Consider the following 22,330-nt stretch of genomic DNA (forward strand, 5'->3'; position numbering starts at 1 on the left):
CCACCAAGGACTTAATAGAGACTGAATACTCCTTTGGAGGGCGTCCCTTGGGTTAGGGCTGAGACATGTGAGCACAGGGCACTGTGGAAGAGTAGCATGTCCTGGAACTGCCGGGGCATTGAGGATCCCATTGCCAGGGGCTTTCAGGCTGGGCACTAAATTCATACCAAAAATATAAGAGTCCATCCAAGATGTAACATCTACAGCATGTTACCTGAACGCTCCACAAGTTTAAAAGTGGGAGAAGACAATTGTACCTTCTCTGGGCACATGGTCCCCACCGCCACCCCCAGTCCTCCAGATGCATTTGCAGCCTGCTCCCTCTTCACTGTTGGTAAGGATCTGGCTGTGAGGGGTACCCTATAGGAGCTTAGCTAGATTGCCACAAATGGGGCCCTGCATAGCAGCCAATGTGCCATCAGCCCCTGGTGCTGTAGGGAGGCTGGGCCCAGCACAAAAGCGAAAAAGCGGCCTATTGGCAGCCCCGGTGACAGCTGCTCTGGCCCTGCAGTAGTCTGTCCATCTCATGCCCCCTGATCCAGCTTGATTACTCCTTTCTGTCCATCCTTTTCAGGGCATGTAGAATCCTGCAATGGGGTAGCACTGTAAGTTAGGAGATGGGCCTTCTGGGTCTTCCCTTGCCCAGATTCTTCCCTGTTCATGGGGAGGGTTTATGTCTGCTTCACTCCCCCCACCTTGGGGTTGGTAGGGGAACCCAGGCTATGCCAGCCCTCTTCACCAGGTTCCAGTCCAGGGAGGCAGCTAAATCCTGTGCCCAAAGTGCTACTCTGCTACCTCCCTGGGTCGCTTCCTCACCAGTCCCGTTTCCCAATGATAAAACAATAACCATGAAATAACTGGTTTCCGAGTGTTAACCGTGTTAGTCTGTATCAGCAAAAACAAGGAGGAGTCCTTGTGGCACCTTAAAGACTAACAAATTTATCTGAGCATAAGCTTTCCTGGGCTAAAACCCACTTCATCAGATTCATGGAGTGAAAAATACAGTAGGGAGGTATAAATACACAGCACATGAAAAGATGGGAGTTATCTTACCGAGTGGGGGGGGGTCAGTGCTAACGAGGCCAACTCAGTCAGGGTGGATGTGGCCCATTCCCAACTCACACCTTCTTGTCAACTGTTGAGAATGGGCCACATCCACCCTGATTGGCCTCGTTAGCACTGACCCCCCACTTGGTAAATTGGCTTGCACTAATCCTGGGCCATCTAGGCCCAGATCACCTGCTTAACCCCTTCCTTACCAGTGTGGGGTTTGTATACCCTTGTCACACACTCCAAAGGGAAACAATGAGCTGGGCAGACAAAGAGCAAGCAGCAGATGATGTTTTGTAGCTCAGAGCCCTACTTTGTGTTGAGTCCATGGCCCATGTTGGCCGCAGTGCTCGGTATGCAGGTGCCTGAGGTAAAAGGATTAATGCACATCCCTTGCCAGCTGAGTAGCTGGAGACTTCATACATTCCAAGGCCAGAAGGGACAACTGTGATTGTCTTATCTGACCTCCTGTATAACACAGGCCAGAGAACTGCCCCCAAATAATTCTAGAGCAGAGCTTTTAAAAAAAATAGCTCATCTCAATTTAAAAATGGGCAGTGATGGAGAATCGACCATGACCCTTGGTAAATTGTTCCACTGGTTAATTACTCTCACTATTAAAATGTGTACCTTATTTCCAGTCTGAATTGTCTAGTTTCAACTTCCAGCCATCAGATAGTATTAGACAGTAGTTCTCAAACTTTTGTACTGGCGATCCCTTTCACACAGCAAGCCTCTGAGTGCAACCCCCCTTATAAATTAAAAACACTTTTTTATATATTTAACACCATTATAAATGCTGGAGGCAAAGTGGGGTGTAGGGTGGAGGCTGACAGCTCATGACCCTCCATGTAATAACCTCACGACCCCCTGAGGGGTCCCGACTCCCAGTTTGAGAACTCCTGGTGTTAGACTTTTCTCTGCTATATTGAAGAGCCCATTATTTGTGCAGTTTTACACCTATCCCCTAGCGGTGGTGTAACCATTGTAATGAACTGAGGTGGGTGCATGTACTGGAGTGAGCTACATTTAATATTGCCGTCTGCGGGATGGAATCAGCACCCACACTATTTGCCATAAGCTCCATGCTGCCAGCCATCAAGGGCAATTTGCTATTAGCGCGAGCAGCAGGGATTTGGGCTTTTGGAGCTGGGTGCTGGCCCCACTGTCCCTGCCTGGTTCCAAGTGGGAGTGGCATGCAGCACAGAGCCACTGGTGAGTTCCCGGTGCCCGGAGTGTACAGTGGAAACCTAGTCCCACGAGAGACACCAGCCCACAGGGGCGTGCAGCCCCCTGCTTCAATCCTTTGCCGTGCACACAGGCCCCCCAGTGCAGACCGTGGGCCGGGCCAAACGATGCTCCCATGCAGCACATAAGACTACAAGTCCCAATATGCAACGCGGCGGGGGCGTCTCCGGACAGATCCCAGCGTGCAACGCTCTAAACCCGTGGGCCGTGGCCGCTGGTGCGCATGGAGAACTACATTTCCCAGAGTGCGCCGCGCCCCCAGCCGCGGCTCGCGGCAGGCGGCCCCGGAGCGGATATCCGGCGCCGCCTCACACAGCGCCGCTCTCGGGCCGCCGGGCTGAGGAGAGCGAGAGGCGCAGCCCGCAGCCCCCCGAGCGGTGCGGAGCGGCCCGGCCCGGCCCCGCCATGGGCTGCACGCTGAGCGCCGAGGACAAGGCGGCGGTGGAGCGGAGCAAGATGATCGACCGCAACCTGCGGGAGGACGGCGAGAAGGCGTCCAAGGAGGTGAAGCTGCTGCTGCTCGGTGAGGAGGGGCCGGCGGGGGGGGAGGGGCGCGGTCCCGGGGGGGGAGGGGCGCGGTCCCGGGGGTGGGGGGCGCCGCTGCCGCCGCCGCGCTCTCGGGCCGCGCACGGCGCTGGGCCTGCGGCCGAGCGAGCCCCCGGGGCTGGCTGTCCCGCCGCCCGCTCCCGGCCGGGGTCCCGGCTCCAGGGCTGGGGCGGCTGGCCGGGGCGAGCTTTCTGGGCAGGCGGCGGACTTGGCAGCTGGGCTCGCTGGTGGAGCGCGCGGGCTTGGGAAACAGGCTCCGCTCCGGGAGGCGGCTCTGCCAGCGCCCCGCTCCGGGTCCGAGCGGCTCCTTTTCCCCGGCAAAGGTGCTCGTGCCCGGCAGCTGGTGGGGTCGCCAGCCCTTGTGGCTGGCGCTTGGTGCATCAGCCGAAACAGAGGCCGGCTCCTGTCGTGACTAAGGCTGCGTCTGCGCTCGTGCTTCTGTCCGCAAAACCCTGGTCAGGCGGGGCGTGAAAAACCCTCTCCCTGGCCGACACAACTGTCACCAACAAAAGCAACGGTGTGGCCGGGAGAGCGTCTTCTGCCGACACAGCTAATGCTGCTCATGGGGGATGGTTTAATTATGCCGCCAGGAGAGCTCTGCCCCGCCGGCATAGAGCGGCTACATGAGAGATCTTGCTGCGGCACATCTGTGTCGCAGTAAAGTCCCTAGTGGAGACATGGCCAGCTGGTCTCCACAGTGCTTGCAGGAGTGAAGTAGAATGTTTTCTTGTCACCAAAGTCAGCGCTCTGGACATGTGCAGGAAGCATATCCTCTGAGTAAGGAGATGCTATTTTTAAATATGGTCACTTTTGTGATGGTAACATTTTAAGGTGCTTCCATTCAGTATTTACTTATTGGAGATCGCTGATTTCTGTTTTTTCAATATAGTTCTTTGAATAGATAAATATTTTGGGGCTACAAATAAAGTGCCATGTTCTGTCTGGTTTTTATTAACCCTTTTGGAGGCTTGTGCATAGGGGTGAAAGGAAGCAAATGAAAATTGAAGATTGCCTATTAGGGGAAAATTGCTGAATAGTGAGCTGTAGCTCACGAAAGCTTATGCTCAAATAAATTTGTTAGTCTCTGAGGTGCCACAAGTCCTCCTTTTCACAGCGGCAGTCCCATTTCTTGAGTCATTTAAAATGAGCTAAAGAATCAAGTGTGAGGAACAACCTTGCATTTATTAGGGTGGAAGGTGGATTAGCTGATTTCTATATTTCATAATCAGTTGCTTTGTGAAGTTTGCAGTTCCAGTTAGAGACATGGTATAGCTCTGGTGTGTGTATTGATCTACTTAGCGTGTACTAAGTGAGCTTCTCTCATTTGTGTGGAAAATGTTACACTAAGATTTTTTAGTGTGCTGGCCGTGTTAGACTATATCAGCAAAAACAACGAGGAGTACTTGTGACCCCTTAAGAGACTAACAAATTTATTTGGGCATAAACCCACGAAGGCTTATGTTTTTACTAAGATTTCTGGTTTCCTAATGGGAGGCAGCCATGGGAATCCTAAGAGCAACATGTATATTGCTTAACTTATTTTTCACCTGTATGAACTGTGTGAGGCACTGAGGTTCGTGGTTCTTTGTGTGCATAGAACATTTTTTTTGATTGGCTGTATGTGGTGATAAGTCTTCCTCCTTGAGGGTTTGTTCCTTTGTTAGTAAGTAGGAGTTTCAAAATGGGATTAGTAACCTTTTTGATACTAGTGGCACCTTAGAGACTAACCAATTTATTTGAGCATGAGCTCACGAAAGCTCATGCTTAAATAAATTGGTTAGTCTCTAAGGTGCCACAAGTACTCCTTTTCTTTTTGCGAATACAGACTAACACGGCTGTTACTCTGAAACCTTTTTGATACTGTGTACGTGGGGTTTTTTATGTGCCATGGTGCTGGAATACAGCTTACACTGAAATACCAAGGAATTTGCAATGATGTCAGCAGTTATGCCTGTACACAAGAGCCCTAAGTAATATACAGAAAAGCTGTCCAAATAATCAAAACACATAGCAATGTTCACACAGAGTGGAAGAGACTTTGAAAAGCATGAATGGTGGTTATGCACCTAATTTCTGTTGTCTTTCAGTGGCTGTTAATTGGCCTAACGGCAGTTTGTGCTTTCAAAAATGTCTCGGTATAACTCATATTTTAAAAAAATCCGAGTTTAGTAAGGTCTCTGAATTAAAGGATTCTACAAAGATATTTGCTCTCTATGTATTTGGTAACATACAGCTAAAACAGATCAATCAATTGCTAGGATAAAATGCATGCTTTAGTCATTTCATTAAAATTTCAGAAAGCTAGATGAATCACATGTGAATTTTAAACAGTTTGAGATAGCATTTTTCTTTAAAAAATTAATATAAAAATGTCTAGGTTGAAGCAACGTAGCTCATTTCATTAAATTGTAAGAGACCTTTGGAGTGTTTAATAACTGGAGCAAGGCACTCAGTGCCGCTACAGAGTAGTTGAGAAGAAATGTTGCTTTATGTAAAGTCCAAACCCACTCTGTAATCATCTTTTTAAAATTCAGAAATACTTTGAATGAAGGTGAGAACACTCCATATACATCTTCCCAGCATCTCTTCAAATAAGTGGCCTAGTTTTGCTCTTCTCTGCAGAATTATGTAGGTTGGGAAAGCTCACATAGGCAAGGTCTAGTCATTTTCCCCTCCCTCAGTCTTTTAACAGAATCTTCAGTATTATGACACTTCTAAATTACTACATTGTTCAAAATGTGGGTTACACCATATATCAGGATTCTAAATGCATTTGACTTCTTCCCCGCCCCTTTTGAAAAGAGTGATTCTAGAATTTTTGGACTAGCCTTTTTTCAGCTACACATCCTGTTATTACAGGCCCTTTTTGTTCTTCTGGGTTTCTACTTTTCTTTTTTGCAGTTGCTTTGGTTTTGCCCTTCTTGAGAGCAGCCCAGAACTGGAAGAAAAATAGGGTTCTAGGTTGTCTGGTCTTGCTCACTAAGCCCTTTCACAGCTGAATTATATAACCATATTTGCATTTCTGTAGCACCTTTCATACAAGGGTGTCCAATTACTTTACAAATAATGCTTGTTTCGCAACCCTGCCTGTTAGGTAGCAATGTGTTACACCAATTTTAGACATAAGGAAATGTGAGAAGCGTAGTGACTTGCCCAAGATCACACAAGACCTTGTCTGCACTAGGTAATTGTCCTCTTGCTGACTTACTGTTAATGGGTCTTTTTGAACCAGTGCTGAAAATGGCTTTAACTGGTGGTGGACACCAGTCTTCAGCAACATTATAGAAAACATTGTTGACATCTATTGTCGACAGCTGATCAGTCTCCTAGCATATGGGAGACTGTGGAGAACCTGTGGGAGAGTAGGGAATAGAATCAAGGAGTCCTTGCTCAGACCTCTGCTCTAGACAACACTCCCTCCTTTCTATTAGTTTGTAACCAGTTCCTCCAAGAAAATGCTACTGTGCAGGAACAGACATACAATTTAGCTGCCGTATAATTCTATCGGATTTTCCTGTGATGATGAGCAGCAAAGTGTGGGAGGGTATGGAAATTGTATGTTTTTTACCTACTCAGTGTAACTCCTACCATGTGCTGTAAGTATGGCCCTTCATTTTCAGTTTTTGTTTTATTTAATTTTTCCTGGGAATTTATCAGTGTCTATTACCACAACAACAAAAACAGGTGAAAATGTGTGTGAAAAACTATTTATTTTTGGGGGAGTAAATATCAAGGTTTATTTTGGTGTATGGAAAGTACTCAGTAGATTAATGCTTTGAATTCCATTCATCAGTGTGGTTTGCTGCAGAACTAAAACAGAACAAAACCTGCGTTTAAGAAAACAATGTATCTCTAATCCACAAATAAAACTTTTTATTTGAATAAATAGTTTATTATTGTAGACTTAGAAGTATTAGCCTATAAATATTTACATTTAATAATTGGGTCACACCATTTGCAGCACATACACTCAACTTCATCCTTTTCTCATTTTGTGTTTTTAAAACTTTTGAATAATTCCTTGAGTTCTGAAACTTATTCCAATACAGATTTTTGTTTTCTTTCCATTTTAGTGTGTCAGATCTTTAAATCGTTACCTGCTAACAACTTGAAATGTGGATGTGGTGAACATCAGATTCATCAGTATTTTCAGATGCGCACGCACTTCAGAGCTTGCGTGTGAGCCTGTTTGTTGTGTGTATCTTCTAAACTAATACATAGCCTTCCTTCAACAGGCAGCTTTGCATATACTAATATATTATCGTAATACAGATATCTCATGCAATATATTATGTTCCTAATAAAACAAGTTTATTATATTTGAATGACACAAGAGTATGGTGAAGATTGGAAAAAACTGAATACTTTTTGTAAAACCTGTGAAATTTTCAGTAAAAATGGGTTTATACTGAAAATGAAGGGGCTTAGCTGTAAGTTATGCCATACTGTACATTTCAACACTTTAAATTTACTGTATTGCTGCTTTTTTTAGGAAAAAAAGCGTTCATGCAATATCAAGTGACAAATACATTACTGGCTGTAGAAGGCAGTTCCATTGTTGAATCCAGTCAGTATCACTTCTCTGAATGGAACATTCTGCTAGATGGCATCTTTGCCAACGCATCCCGTTTGAACTGTTCATACATAACATGCATTTTACCCGTCTTTTTTCCCCCTAATTCCGTGGTACTTGAACATAATTTAAAAACACATACAAAATAATTGAAACAGAAGCCCATCCTAAAAAACCCTGACCTACGTAACCAGTTAACCAAAGAGACATCCTACAAAACACCCCCCACCTTCTCTAGGGACCTGAGCCACCAGTTATTTCTTAGCCCTTCCCTGAGCTCAAGGTAACAGGCTTTGTGTTGTGCCATGAAGTTCAACAAGTTTGGGCTATTTCTGACCAAAGGGCTGGAGGATGAATTCCAAGGGTGAGGGCCATTCGTTGAAAATGCCTTGCCACTACTTCCATGTAAACTAGGAAGTCAAGTGCTTTAGTGCCACAGCTGATCAGCTCTGGACAGTACCTCAAAAACAGGGTGTCTAGGGTTTCACAGGGCAAAATTCTCAAACTCCGCCTAAAACTGGAGGGCAGACAGTGGAAATTACAGTGCACTAATGTAACAAGGTCATCTAATACAAGTTGGGTTTCTATACAATACCTAAATCTCAACCCAGATTGTGAGGAGGCTTGTCTAAGGCATTCTGTTTCATGAAAGTTCTTCTTACACCTCCAGAACTTCGTTGAGTGACCCAGGGAATTGTCATGTCCCCTCCATATTCTCTCTTCCACCCTCTCCCGTCAAAAGAGCTGAAGTATTTACCTACAAAACATTTACTCAGTCATCACAGTGTGAAAGGCTTTAATCCTCTTGAGGTTGAGGAGAAAGCCCTGATCCATCAGGCTATCTGCCAGTCAGAGTAAATCTGCTGTCAGAGACTTTATGGCATAAGAATAAAAAAAGTGGTGATCTGTGAGCTTTGGAATGAGACTTGTGCCATGGTGTTTTTTAGTCTTCTCTCTTGCTTCTTGGGTCATCTGTAAACCATTTGTGTGGAAGAGCTAAGATGGACATTTCTGGGGTCATCATCATATTAATAGCTGAGGACAAACAATTTGTAAAGTACTGCTTAACCATTGGTAGATCGATATTTCCTGCCCCTCAGAAGCTTTCTGAGCATGCTTGCTCCATTAATCTTCGAGGCATAGCATCAAACAGGTTTTGTTCAACTAGAAAGGGGTGCCCCAAAGACAAGTCCTCTTCTCTGTAAGTTAAACAAATTGCTACCAAGTTAATCCCCTGACAGAAAGCATTTTATATTCCTTGTGTATGTAAGATTCAAAAGCAATCTCATAATGATTTTAAAAGTGTCTACAATTTAAATATTTACAGGTAGTTGGTATGCATTCTGTTCTATAGTGACTTTGCTATGTCCCATTTCATAAGTAGTACAATGGGGACATTCCTGTTGCATCCAACTTCCTCAATTTTTAATGTCATAACTTTCTGCTGTTTGCATCTGATTTCTAATCTTATTTCAGTGGTTAAACTGGTCACAACCCCCAGATTGGCTCGTGAAAGATAATCCGGGTGGGGAAGGTCACAAGCACGGAACGCTTCATTAGTCTGTGGCCATTACACTGGGATGCTGTAAGAGTGCTCATGTAGCCATGTTATGCCGATGGGAGAGTGCTCTCCTGTTGATATAATAGCTACCACCGCTCATTGAGCTGGTTTTATGTCCACAGGAGAGCTTTTCCTGCCAACATAGCGCTGTGCACACGAGAGCTTATACCAGCAAAACATAGGTCACTCAGGGGTATGGTTTTTTCACACCCCTGAGTGACAAAAATTTTGCCAACATGAGCGCTAGCGTAAACATGGCCTAAAGCAAAGAAAATCTCCCTCCTTTTCACACCATGCCCTAGTACCTTTTTAAGATCAAGTCTTCTGTCTGCTCTTATGACAGACACAAATTATATAGGCTTAGCAATGCATTGATGATTTTGATGCCATTTATTATAAAAATAGAGTAAAAAAATAAGGGGCTTGTGTCATAAATATAAAGGGAAGGGTAAACCCCTTTGAAATCCCTCCTGGCCAGGGGAAAGCTCCTCTCACCTGTAAAGGGTTAAGAAGCTAAAGGTAACCTCGCTGGCACCTGACCAAAATGACCAATGAGGAGACAAGATACTTTCAAAAGATGGGAGGAGGGAGAGAAACAAAGGGTCTGTGTCTGTCTGTATGCTGGGTCTTTGCTGGGGATAGACCAGGAATGGAGTCTTAGAACTTTTAGTAAGTAATCTAGCTAGGTATGTGTTAGATTATGATTTCCTTAAATGGCTGAGAAAAGAATTGTGCTGAATAGAATAACTATTTCTGTCTGTGTATCTTTTTTGTAACTTAAGGTTTTGCCTAGAGGGGTTCTCTGTTTTTTAATCTAATTACCCTGTAAGATATCTACCATCCTGATTTTACAGGGGGGATTTCTTTATTTCTATTTACTTCTATTTTTTATTAAAAGTCTTCTTGTAAAAAACTGAATGTTTTTTCATTGTTCTCAGATCCAAGGGTTTGGGTCTGTGGTCACCTATGCAAATTGGTGAGGCTTTTTATCCAACATTTCCCAGGAAAGGGGGGGTGCAAGTGTTGGGAGGATTGTTCATTGTTCTTAAGATCCAAGGATCTGGGTCTGTAGTCACCTAGGCAAATTGGTGAGGCTTTTTACCAAACCTTGTCCAGGAAGTGGGGTGCAAGGTTTTGGGAAGTATTTTGGGGGGAAGGACGCGTCCAAACAGCTCTTCCCCAGTAACCAGTATTAGTTTGGTGGTGGTATAGCGGCCAGTCCAAGGACAACGGGTGGAATATTTTGTACGTTGGGGAAGTTTTGACCTAAGCTGGTAAAGATAAGCTTAGGAGGTTTTTCATGCAGGTCCCCACATCTGTACCCTAGAGTTCAGAGTGGGGGAGGAACCTTGACAGCTTGTGAATTTTTTTTACCTCAAATGAGGGGTTGCCAACCTGAAAAGATTGAGAATAACTGCTTTATTAGATAGGCTGTTACTCTGAAACCTTTCTTTTTGCTTTATTTGATCTGGCTGTCAGAGTATGAGTGTATGTGACTACTACATATGGCATGTTTAGGTTACTTCAAGAATGAATATTTTTAATTTAGTTCTTATGTCATTCAATAGAAAAAAGCCTTTGTAAAAGGACATTAAGAGGAAGTCTTTAGTCATATGATTGGGTAGATGTTTGAAGTGCTTCCAACTAAAAGATTGACTAGGGAATGCTGCAACATTTTAGTCCCTTTCATTCTCCTGCATATTTAAGTATGACAGCAGGGCTTGATGTAAACCTGTGTAGGTGAGAAAGAGGCAGCTAAAGCAGTTTACCTGGGAGATGTTTGTTTGCTCGCTCTTTTGTCAAACAATATGTTTAGTGCTTTTCATGACTATTATCAATAGGTGTTTTGTGCTCCATGTTGGTAACATGGGTTTAATGAGCTTTAAATGCTCCCAAGGCTGTAGTGTGAAGTGCTGCAAAAACAACTACAAAACTAAAAGGCAAGGATGATGGTGGTATTATGCATAGTTCAAGATATGTAGAAGTGGTCTCTAATGCTTTAGTTGTATTAAAAAAATCTTTCTCTGGAGAGGAAATGAGACCCTGCTGAGATTTTGCGAGCTTATGGATTTGCTGTTATCGACCAGGGACATAACTGTGCTCGTGCAAGCCCCTAGTATAGATGGATACAGCTAGTATTTGCACTGGTGGAGCTTATGCCAGTTGGCCACTGATGGCTGGAATTAGAGCAAACCCTGGTGTGGATAAGGCCCTGAAATCCCACGCACTTGAGTAATAAGGCTTTGAGCAATCTATCAGGTTTGTGAAGGCCATTCTTTACGTTTGGGCTTAATTTTGTGTGCTGAAGATGTGCTCCATTGTCAATATTCATGTGGAAACTAACAATTCTGCTATAAATCAAGTTTTATCTATTTTCTACTACTATCTGTTGGATTCAATCTTCTTGCTGCCCATACCTAATCATTATGGTGTGTTGCTAGTGATGGTTAGTAACAAGTTCATACTGCTTCAGTGATGAATGCTGCAATTTGAATAATATTGCACATAGTTTTTGAATGCAGAGAGCCTTCCAGCATAATCAAATATCCTGTTTTTGCTGATATGCTCATAGGCTATAAAGGGAATAAGCAACTTTACTATGTTGCAGAACTTTAGAGTGATCCTCTGAGAATCATGGAAGACTATCTACATCGGAGATCCTGTCTAACTGTAAAGCTGAACTGGTTACAACACAATTGTTCCTTAACCCCATTACAACATGGCCAACAAGTGGTAATGGAGCTAAGACCTTACTTTATTCCCGTAACCATGTTGAAACCTCTAGGCTACAACTTTTAGTGCTTTTATAGCTGAATCTGGAGATGGACAGTTCTGATCCAGTTCCGAGAATTGGTTAAAGCAGTTCCACAGAAGACTTAGGTTTGAATTAGGGATAATGCATCTTGTTTAGACACCCACCCACCCCAAAATAATTAGTTTCCTCTTCTGCAGTTTATCTAAAAATCTGTTTATAATGTTAATTCCATATACCAATATTTCTTTGCCTGACCTTTAGTTAGAGAGTAGGTTCTCTAGTCCACCCTTGTATTTTCTAATTGCTAAATCAAGTTTCCTAATCTGTAATGTCCTGATATGTCTGTTGCCTTTTTTGAAAGGCTTCTGTGGATTTTACTTAAACATTTTGAAAGGTCACAAGTTGTAATATTTTTCACCATGTATAAAGTGTAAATTTTATCTATATCTTTGAATTCAGCATTTTTCTGCTTCCCATTGGCCACCCTGTCTTAAAGTGTCCTCATTTGTGAAATAGTATTACATGGAACTCTTAAATAAGTTTCTAGCCTGTTTTTATGCTGCCCTGGACAGATTGGCTCTTGTTCCATTTAGTTTATTTGGGTTTTTTTTGATTGGCAGGCATGACCATTGCGCTCAAATATAATACACAATAACTATGCCAAGTACTTCCCAGTTTTCCTACAGGGCACCCTCTCAAGTATAATGTCAAAAGCCTTGAGGCAGTTGTTACACATTCAGTCCCTTAAGTAAAAAGTAGGTTAATACAACAGTGCCATGAACATTTTAAATGCCCAAAAGTAACAGTATTTTGAATGTTAACTTTAATGTCTTTGATACATATACAGTATAATGGTTCCATAACCTGGTTTGTGCAATTAAAATTGAGATGGATTGGATGACCTAATACTATATTGCTATATTTAACTTCTGTGCCTAATATTAACTCTAATTACTTTGCTGCTGTGAATTTTCAATGTGTTATATGAACTTAAATTATTGTATTTAATTTCCTATCTTTGAAAAATCTGTTTCCTGCAGAAATAAATGCACATGATTATCTGCTTCAATAGTTAGTAATAGGGGAGATGCACAAACTGTTTGCATTGGGCCATCTTTTAACCTAACGCTTTTACAGAAGAGGAGGCGGTGTCTTGTTATCCCACAAGAGGTGGATGTAATATTTTTGCCTTTGGCTTCTGACTTAAGAGGCTATCTGACTTAGAGATATGTTGGTGTGATGAATGCATCCTGTTATATTGTGATTAACTTCCTTCCTTCGTAACAACCTCAGCTTTTAATGGAGCAGCATGGGTGTTAGTTTGACACAGTGGCCATATGATTAGCCCTTTTTCTAAGGGTATGTCTACACTACAAAATTAGGTCGAATTTATAGAAGTTGGTTTTTTAGATATCGTTTTTATATAATCGATTGTGTCCCCCCACACAATCCTCTAAGTGCATTAAGTGCACTAACTCGGCGGAGTGCTTCCACAGTACCGAGGCTAGCATCGACTTCCGGAATGTTGCACTTTGGGTAGCTGTCCCACAGTTCCTGCAATCTCCGCAGGAGCCAACTGGGGGGGGAGCTTTTCTTGACCTGCTGCTCACAAACTGGGAAGAATTAGTGGGGGAAGCAAAAGTGGACGAGAATTTGGGAGGCAGTGACCATGAGTTGGTTGAGTTCAGGATCCTGACACAAGGAAGAAAGGTAAGCAGCAGGATACGGACCCTGGACTTCAGGAAAGCAGACTTCGACTCCCTCGGGGAACGGATGGGTAGGATCCCCTGGGGGACTAACATGAAGGGGAAAGGAGTCTGGGAGAGCTGGCTGTATTTCAAGGAATCCCTGTTGAGGTTACAGGGACAAACCATCCCGATGTGTCGAAAGAATAGTAAATATGGCAGGCCACTAGCTTGGCTTAACGGTGAAATCCTAGTGGATCTTAAACATAAAAAAGAAGCTTACAAGAAGTGGAAGGTTGGACATATGACCAGGGAAGAGTATAAAAATATTGCTCGGGCATGTAGGAATGAAATCAGGAGGGCCAAATCGCACCTGGAGCTGCAGCTAGCAAGAGATGTCAAGAGTAACAAGAAGGGTTTCTTCAGGTATGTTGGCAACAAGAAGAAAGCCAAGGAAAGTGTGGGCCCCTTAATGAATGAGGGAGGCAACCTAGTGACAGAGGATGTGGAAAAAGCTAATGTACTCAATGCTTTTTTTGCCTCTGTCTTCACGAACAAGGTCAGCTCCCAGACTGCTGCGCTGGGCATCACAGCATGGGGAGTAGATGGCCAGCCCTCTGTGGAGAAAGAGGTGGTTAGGGACGATTTAGAAAAGCTGGACGTGCACAAGTCCATGGGGCCGGACGAGTTGCATCCGAGAGTGCTAAAGGAACTGGCAGCTGTGATTGCAGAGCCATTGGCCATTATCTTTGAAAACTTGTGACGAACAGGGGAAGTCCCGGATGACTGGAAAAAGGCTAATGTAGTACCAATCTCTAAAAAAGGGAAGAAGGAGGATCCTGGGAACTACAGGCAAGTCAGCCTCACCTCAGTCCCCGGAAAAATCATGGAGTAGGTCCTCAAAGAATCAATCCTGAAGCACTTACATGAGAGGAACGTGATCAGGAACAGTCAGCATGGATTCACCAAGAGCAAGTCATGCCTGACTAATCTAATTGCCTTCTATGATGAGATTACTGGTTCTGTGGATGAAGGGAAAGCAGTGGATGTATTGTTTCTTGACTTTAGCAAAGCTTTTGACACGGTCTCCTACAGTATTCTTGTCAGCAAGTTAAAGAACTATGGGCTGGATGAATGCACTATAAGGTGGGTAGAAAGTTGGCTAGATTGTCAGGCTCAACGGGTAGTGATCAATGGCTCCATGTCTAGTTGGCAGCCGGTATCAAGTGGAGTGCCCCAGGGGTCGGTCCTGGGGCCGCTTTTGTTCAATATCTTCATAAATGATCTGGAGGATGGTGTGGATTGCACTCTCAGCAAATTTGCGGATGATACTAAACTAGGAGGAGTGGTAGATACGCTGGAGGGCAGGGATAGGATACAGAGGGACCTAGACAAATTGGAGGATTGGGCCAAAAGAAATCTGATGAGGTTCAATAAGGATAAGTGCAGGGTCTTGCACTTACGATGGAAGAACCCAATGCACCGCTACAGACTAGGGACCGAATGGCTAGGCAGCAGTTCTGCGGAAAAGGACCTAGGGGTGACAGTGGACGAGAAGCTGGATATGAGTCAGCAGTGTGCCCTTGTTGCCAAGAAGGCCAATGGCATTTTGGGATGTATAAGTAGGGGCATAACGAGCAGATCGAGGGACGTGATCGTCCCCCTCTATTCGGCATTGGTGAGGCCTCATCTGGAGTACTGTGTCCAGTTTTGGGCCCCACACTACAAGAAGGATGTGGAAAAATTGGAAAGAGCCCAGTGAAGGGCAACAAAAATGATTAGGGGTCTGGAACACATGACTTATGAGGAGAGGCTGAGGGAACTGGGATTGTTTAGTCTGCAGAAGAGAAGAATGAGGGGGGATTTGATAGCTGCTTTCAACTACCTGAGAGGTGGTTCCAGAGAGGATGGTTCTAGACTATTCTCAGTGGTGGAAGAGGACAGGACAAGGAGTAATGGTCTCAAGTTGCAGTGGGGGAGGTTTAGGTTGGATATTAGGAAAAACTTTTTCACTAGGAGGGTGGTGAAACAGTGGAATGCGTTACCTAGGGAGGTGGTGGAATCTCCTTCCTTAGAAGATTTTAAGGTCAGGCTTGACAAAGCCCTTGCTGGGATGGTTTAATTGGGGATTGGTCTTGCTTTGAGCCGGGGGTTGGACTAGATGACCTCCTGAGGTCCCTTCCAACCCTGATATTCTATGATTCCGCTGCTCATTGGAATTCTGGGTTGAGATCCCAATGCCTGATGGGGCAAAAAACTTTGTCGTGTGTGGTTCTGGGTACATGTTATCAGGCCCTCCATCACTCAGTGAAAGCAACGGCAGACAATCGTTTCCCACCTTTTTTCCTGAGTTACCTGTGCAGATGCCATACCACGGCATCCATGGAGCCCGCTCAGCTCACTGTCACCGTATGTCTCCTGGGTGCTGGCAGACGCAGTATTGCATTGCTTCATAGCAGTAGCAACTCATTGCCTTGTGGCAGCAGACGGTGCAATAGGCCTGAAAACCATCGTCGTCATGTCTGAGGTGCTCCTGGCTGCCTCGGTAAGGTCGGTCAGGAGCACCTGGGCAGACATGGGTGCAGGGACTAAATTAGGAGTGACTCGACCAGGTCATTCTCTTTAGTCCTGCAGGCAGTCCTATTGCACCATCTCCTGCTGGGCAGGCAGGAGATGAGGATGGCTAGCAGTCCTACTGCACCGTCTGCTGCCAGCCAAAGATCTAAAGGATAGACGGAGTGGATCAAAATAAGAAATAGACCAGATTTGTTTTGTATTCATTTGCTCCCACCTCCGTCCCTCCATGAAATCAACGGCTGACAATTGTTTTGGTGAGGTCTGTCAGGGGCACCTTGAAAACTTTAATGGAGATTCAGTCCTGCCTGAAATACCAGAGGGAGGGATAGCTTAGTGAGTTGAGCATTGGCCTGCTAAACCCAGGTTTTTGAGTTCCATCTTTGAGGGGGCCATTCTGTGTGACAGTTTTTGTTTCTCCTTGATGTAAAGCCACCCCCTTTGTTTGTTTTAATTCCCTGTAAGCCATGTCGTCAGTTGCCCCTCCCTCCGTCAGAAAATTGTTCCGCGCCTTTTTTCTGTGCAGATGCCATACCATGGTAAGGATGGAGCACGCTCAGATCACTTTGGCAATTAGGAGCACATTAAACACCATGCGCATTATCCAGCAGTATATGCTGTACCAGAACCTGGCAAAGCGAAACTGGGCGAGTAGGTGACGTCAGCGCGGTGACGAGAGTGATGAGGACATGGACACAGACTTCTCTCAAAGCACGGGCCCAGGCAATGTGGGCATCATGGTGCTAATGGGGCAGGTTCATGCGGTGGAGCCCTGATTCTGTGCCCGGGAAACAAGCACAGACTGGTGGGACCACATAGTGTTGCAGTTCTGGGACGATTCCCAGTGGCTGCGAAACTTTCACATGCGTAAGGGCACTTTCATGGATCTTTGTGACTTGTTTTCTCCTGCCCTGAGGTGCAAGAATACCAAGATGAGAGCAGCCCTCACAGTTGAGAAGCGAGTGGGGATAGCCCTGTGGAAGCTTGCAACGACAGACAGCTACCAGTCAGTCAGGAATCAATTTGGAGTGGGCATATCTACTGTGGGGGCTGCTGTGATGCAAGTAGCCAATGCAATCAAAGATCTGCTGATTTCAAGGGTAGTGACCCTGGGAAATGTGCAGGTCATAGGGAATCCCATTGCAGCAAAGCCATCCACTAACTGTGGTGGCGCCATAGACGGAATCCATATCCCTATCTTGGCACCGGAGCACCAAATTGGCGAGTACATAAACCGCAAGGGGTACTTTTCAGTAGTGCTGCAAGCACTGGTGGATCACAAGGGATGTTTCACCAACATCAACGTGGGATGACTAGGAAAGGTACATGACGCTCGCATCTTTAGGAACGCGGGGCTCTTTGAGCAGTTGCAAGAAGGAGCTTATTTCCCAGACCAGAAAATAACCCTTGGGGATGTTGAAATGCCTATAGTTCTCCTTGGGGACCCAGCCTACACCTTAATTCCATGGCTCATAAAGCCGTACACAGGCAGCCTGGACAGTAGTCAGGAGCTGTTCAACTACAGGCTGAGCAAGTGCAGAATGGTGGTAGAATGTGCATTTGGACATTTAAAAGTGCGCTGGCGCAGTTTACTGACTCAGTTAGACCTCAGCGAAACCAATATTCCCATTGTTGTTACTGCTTGCTGTGCACTCCACGATATCTGTGAGAGTAAGGGGGAGACGTTTATGGCGGGGTGAGAGGTTGAGGCAAATCGCCTTGCCGCTGGTTACACGCAGCTAGACACCAGGGTGGTTAAAAGAGCACAGGAGGGCGCGGGGTGCATCAGAGAAGCTTTGAAAACCAGTTTCATGACTGGCCAGGCTACGGTGTGAAAGTTTTGTTTGTTCTTGATGAAACCCCCCGCCCCTTGGTTCACTCTACTTCCCTGTAAGCTAACCACCCTCCCCTCCTCCCTTCGATTACCACTTGCAGAGGCAATAAAGTCATTGTTGCTTCACATTCATGCATTCTTTATTAATTCATCACACAAATAGGGGGATGACTGCCATGGTAGCCCGGGAGGGGTGGTGGAGGAGAGAAGCACTAGGAGGGGTGGTGAAGGAGGAAAGGATAAGGCCACACAGCACTTCAAAAGTTTAAAACTTATTGAATGCCAGCCTTCTGTTGCTTGGGCAATCCTCTGGGGTGGAGTGGCTGGAGGGCCCCCCACCGCTTTCTTGGGCGTCTGGGTGAGGAGGCTATGGAACTTGGGGAGGAGGGTGGTTGGTTACACAGGGGCTGTAGCGGCGGTCCGTGCTCCTGCTGCCTTTCCTGCAGCGCAACCGTATGCTGGAGCATATTGATCCTCCAGAAGCCTCAGCACTGAATCCTGCCTCCTCTCATCATGCTGCTGCCACCTTTCAGCTTCAGCCCTCTCTTCATCCCGCTACTTACTCTCTTCAGCCTGCCACCTCTCCTCCCAGTCATTTTGTGCTTTCCTGCACTGTGACATTGTCTGCCTCCACACATTCGTCTGTGCTCTGTCAGTGGGGGAGGACTGCATGAGCTCAGAGAACATTTCATCGCGAGTGCGGTTTTTTTCGCCTTCTAATCTTCACTAGCCTCTGGGAAGGAGAGGATCCTGTGGTCCTTGAAACACATGCAATTGGTGGAGGGGAAAAAAAAGGGACAGTGGTATTTAAAAAGACACATTTTATAGAACAATGGGTACACTCTCTCATGGTAAACCTTGCTGTTAACATTACATACATAGCACATGTGCTTTCATTCCAAGGTCGCATTTTACCTCCCCCACCATGTGGCTAGCCCCTCTCCCCTCCCCATGGCTAACAGCGGGGAACATTTCTGTTCAGCCACAGACAAACAGCCCAGCAGGAACGGGCACCTCTGAATGTCCCCTTAAGAAAAGCACCCTATTTCAACCAAGTGAGCATGAATGATATCACTCTCCTGAGGATAACAGAGAGATAAAGAACGGATGTTGTATGAACGCCAGCAAACATACCCTGCAATGCTTTGTTCTACAAAGATTCCCGAGTACGTGCTACTGGCCTGGAGTGGTAAAGTGTCCTACCAGGGAATAAGGCTGCCCTCCCCAGAAACCTTTTGCAAAGGCTTTGGGAGTACATCCAGGAGAGCTGCGAATGCCAGGGCAAATTAATCATTAAACATGCTTGCTTTTAAACCATGTATATTATTTTAAAAGGTACACTCACCAGAGGTCCCTTCTCCGCCTGGTGGGTCCGGGAGGCAGCCCTGGGTGGGTTCGGGGGGTACTGGCTCCAGGTCCAGGGTGAGAAACAGTTCCTGCCTGTTGGGAAAACCAGTTTCTTCACTTGCTTACTGTGAGCTATCTACAACCTCGTCATCATCTTCCTTGTCCCCAAAACCTGCTTCCATCTCCATTGAAGGAGTCAAACAACATAGCTGGGGTAGGGGTGGCTGAACCCCCTAGAATGGCATGCAGCTCATCATAGAAGTGGCATGCTTGGGGCTCTGACCCGGAGCGACTGTTTGCCTCTCTGGTTTTCTGGTAGGCTTGCCTCAGCTCCTTAAGTTTCACGCGACACTGCTTCAGGTCCCTGTTATGGCCTCTCTCCTTCATGCACTGGGAGATTTTGACAAATGTTTTGACATTTCGAAAACTGGAACGGAGTTCTGATAGCACGGATTCCTCGCCCCATACAGCGATCAGATCCCGTACCTCCCGTTGGCTCCATGCTGGAGCGCTTTTGCGATTCTGGGACTCGGTCATGGTCACCTCTGCTGATGAGCTCTTCACTCCCCTGCAGCTTGCCACGCTGGCCAAACAGGAAATGAAACTCAAAAGTTCGCGGGCCTTTTCCTGTCTACCTGGCCAGTGCATCTGAGTTGAGAGTGCTGTCCAGAGCGGTCACAATGGAGCACTCTGGGATAGCTCCTGGAGGCCAATACCGTCTAATTGCATCCACAGTACCCCAAATTCGACCTGGCAAGGCCGATTTCAGCGCTAATCCCCTTGTCAGGGGTGGAGTAAGGAAATTGATTTTAAGAGCCCTTTAAGTCGGGGGGAAAAAAAGGGCTTCGTTGTGTGGATGGGTGCGGGTTAAATCGATTAAATGCTGCTAAATTCGATCTCCACTCTTATTGTAGGCCAGGGCTAATTGACAGTAGGTCTGGCTATCTGACCTGCTTTGCTCTCTTCCTGATGGCCTCACTTCCTCTTCCCTCGACCTTGTCTGCTTTAGCTGGAGTCCTTAAGTAGCACATGGTTTCTAGTTCTGTCATGGAAGAGTTTATAGCAAGTCACACTGATTCTAAACGCTGTCATTGATTTAGAGAAAAGAATGCTGCTTCTAAACCTTCAAGTATTTTGGGGACTTAAACCTGGAAAGTAGTGTACTAGAAAGTGTAAGCCTTTCTGTGTGTGAAGGGAAGTATTCAAGTTCAGTTGCTGGGGAGAAACATCAAATAAGGGATGAGAAAGGGAGATAACATCCCTTTGGGTCTGAAGACTTGACTTAAGTCGCTCCCACTCCAGTCATAACTTTTCTTCAGCTACTGTCGAAAGACACACATTACTCTCCAGAGTTATTGGAAATCTTGTTACAGAAATATAAGGCTGACTTTGGTCTCCCTTAGCATACCAGAAGAAAGATTGTGCATTTTAGATCGTGCGTGTGGCCTGTGACCAAAGCAGGGGAATTTGACAAAATTTGAGGCAAATAAAATAAGCTGTTTCTCACCTATGGACCTTAGAGGAAAAATGATGCCATGAATTTTTTAAAAAGTCTAGCACTTGACCTCTTAACTCCAATACAACTAGGCCTTGACATTTCAGATTTATTTAGGAGCCCTTGATGAAATGGAATGCATAGGATTATTCATGCAAAAGTTTATTCATGGTGGAAATAGGAACCTATGAACATTTTGTCAACTTTCAGTGAACTTCACCAAATTTTCCAAAGGTTGCCGCGTCTGCCCCTTTCTGGAATGGTCTGGCGCACTTTGCAAAGTTTGGCCACAGGAGTCCTGCAGAGATTATAAACCAAATATGGACTGTTGCTGCGGTAGAAACTGTGCTCGGACTCCTATAGAATTTAAAGACCTCCTAAGATCCCTTGCTTGGCTGTCATGGTGCCCACCTCCACCCCTCGGTATTCCAGGTGTCTTTGCAGTTTCTAGGAGGAAGTGGTCTCAACAAGGACCAGATTTCTCTGTAGAAATTTTCCAACCCTGTCCAGCTTTTCCCACTCCCTTTCACAGCCCAGGTTAATGCAGTCTTGAGTTGGTTCCCAAACAAAGACTTTAGACTAATGATTGGTCACTGCTTCCAAAACAATGATGATGTTTACTGGGTAAAAAGTGCCAGTATCTAAAAGGCATATTTAATTTCTGGTCCAGGACAATGGGGTGGCTTCAAATTTTTTTTTTTACTATTGCATTCATTTAATTTTCTGTACCCAGAATATTGAAACACCCAATCATCTAATTGCTATCCAAAGCTGTTTCTTGGCAGTTTACTGTTTGGCTGTCGCTTCCCAGTTAACTGATCAATTTTGACTTCTTGTGAGGTTTGGATTTTTCTTCGTTTCAGGAAGGCATCTGGCTTCCTTTAAGGAAGTGAATGGTTGATGATGTCCCCTTTGCATAAATGCACTCACTGATGACATTACTAATGTGGAGCTCATCACAAAGCTGCAGTGTACAGTGCTCCCCACTGAAGCCAATGAGAGTTCTGTGCCTGGGCTTTTGTTTAGCCTCTATGGGTATATCTACGCTGCTATTAGATACCTGCACCTGGCCCGTGCCTGCTGGCTCAAGCTGTGGGCCTGTTTAATTGCAGTGTAGCTGTTCAGGCTTGGGCTGAAGCCAGTGGTCTGGGACTCTCCTACTTCACAGGGTCCAAGAACCTGGACATCTACACCGCAATTAAACGGTCTCTTAGCCTGAGCTCCGTGAGCCTACCTGAGTCAGCTGGCATGGGACAGCCATGGGTTTTTAATTGCAGTATAGACATACCCTGTGGGATCTTAAATAACTGTTACAGAAATGTGTAACTAGGGATAGACTTGCTGTTCTACCCCTCAGCATAATGGTGAAAGAAGCCCTACAATACAAATTCTAATAGTTGACCATGCATGAAATATCCCTTTTAAAGACCTTGATGCAGGCTCTTGGGTTTTTTGTGGATAGGGGTGGAGTGGATGTCTGCCTGTGGGAGCACCTGAGATTTTGGCCTGGTTTCCATAGGGAGCTAAAGCAATTCTGTCACAGGCTTCCCGATTACCTGATAACCTAGCAGTGAGGACTCTGGTTCTAAACAAGCTACCCTTTGGTGTGAACCTATTGCTATGGTGGCTTTTTTCACATTGCTTGGTAATTTGAGTTCTGTC

The 22,330-nt window shown here is 45.4% G+C and overlaps 1 protein-coding gene across 1 annotated transcript in view; it reads left to right on the forward strand.

Annotated features, from left to right (window-relative positions):
- Nucleotides 1–2,583: 2,583 nt before the first annotated feature.
- Nucleotides 2,584–22,330, forward strand: part of GNAI3 (G protein subunit alpha i3) — a 52,400-nt gene continuing 32,653 nt past the window's right edge. The window contains exon 1 of the mRNA XM_084610967.1: nucleotides 2,584–2,821. Within this exon, the coding sequence (XP_084467093.1) occupies nucleotides 2,704–2,821 (118 nt within the window). The 5' untranslated portion in view covers nucleotides 2,584–2,703. The remainder of the gene's footprint in view (nucleotides 2,822–22,330) is intronic.

The sequence above is a fragment of the Lepidochelys olivacea genome (genome assembly GCF_965140295.1).
Source record: "Lepidochelys olivacea isolate rLepOli2 genome assembly, chromosome: 21".
Taxonomy (NCBI): domain Eukaryota; kingdom Metazoa; phylum Chordata; order Testudines; family Cheloniidae; genus Lepidochelys; species Lepidochelys olivacea.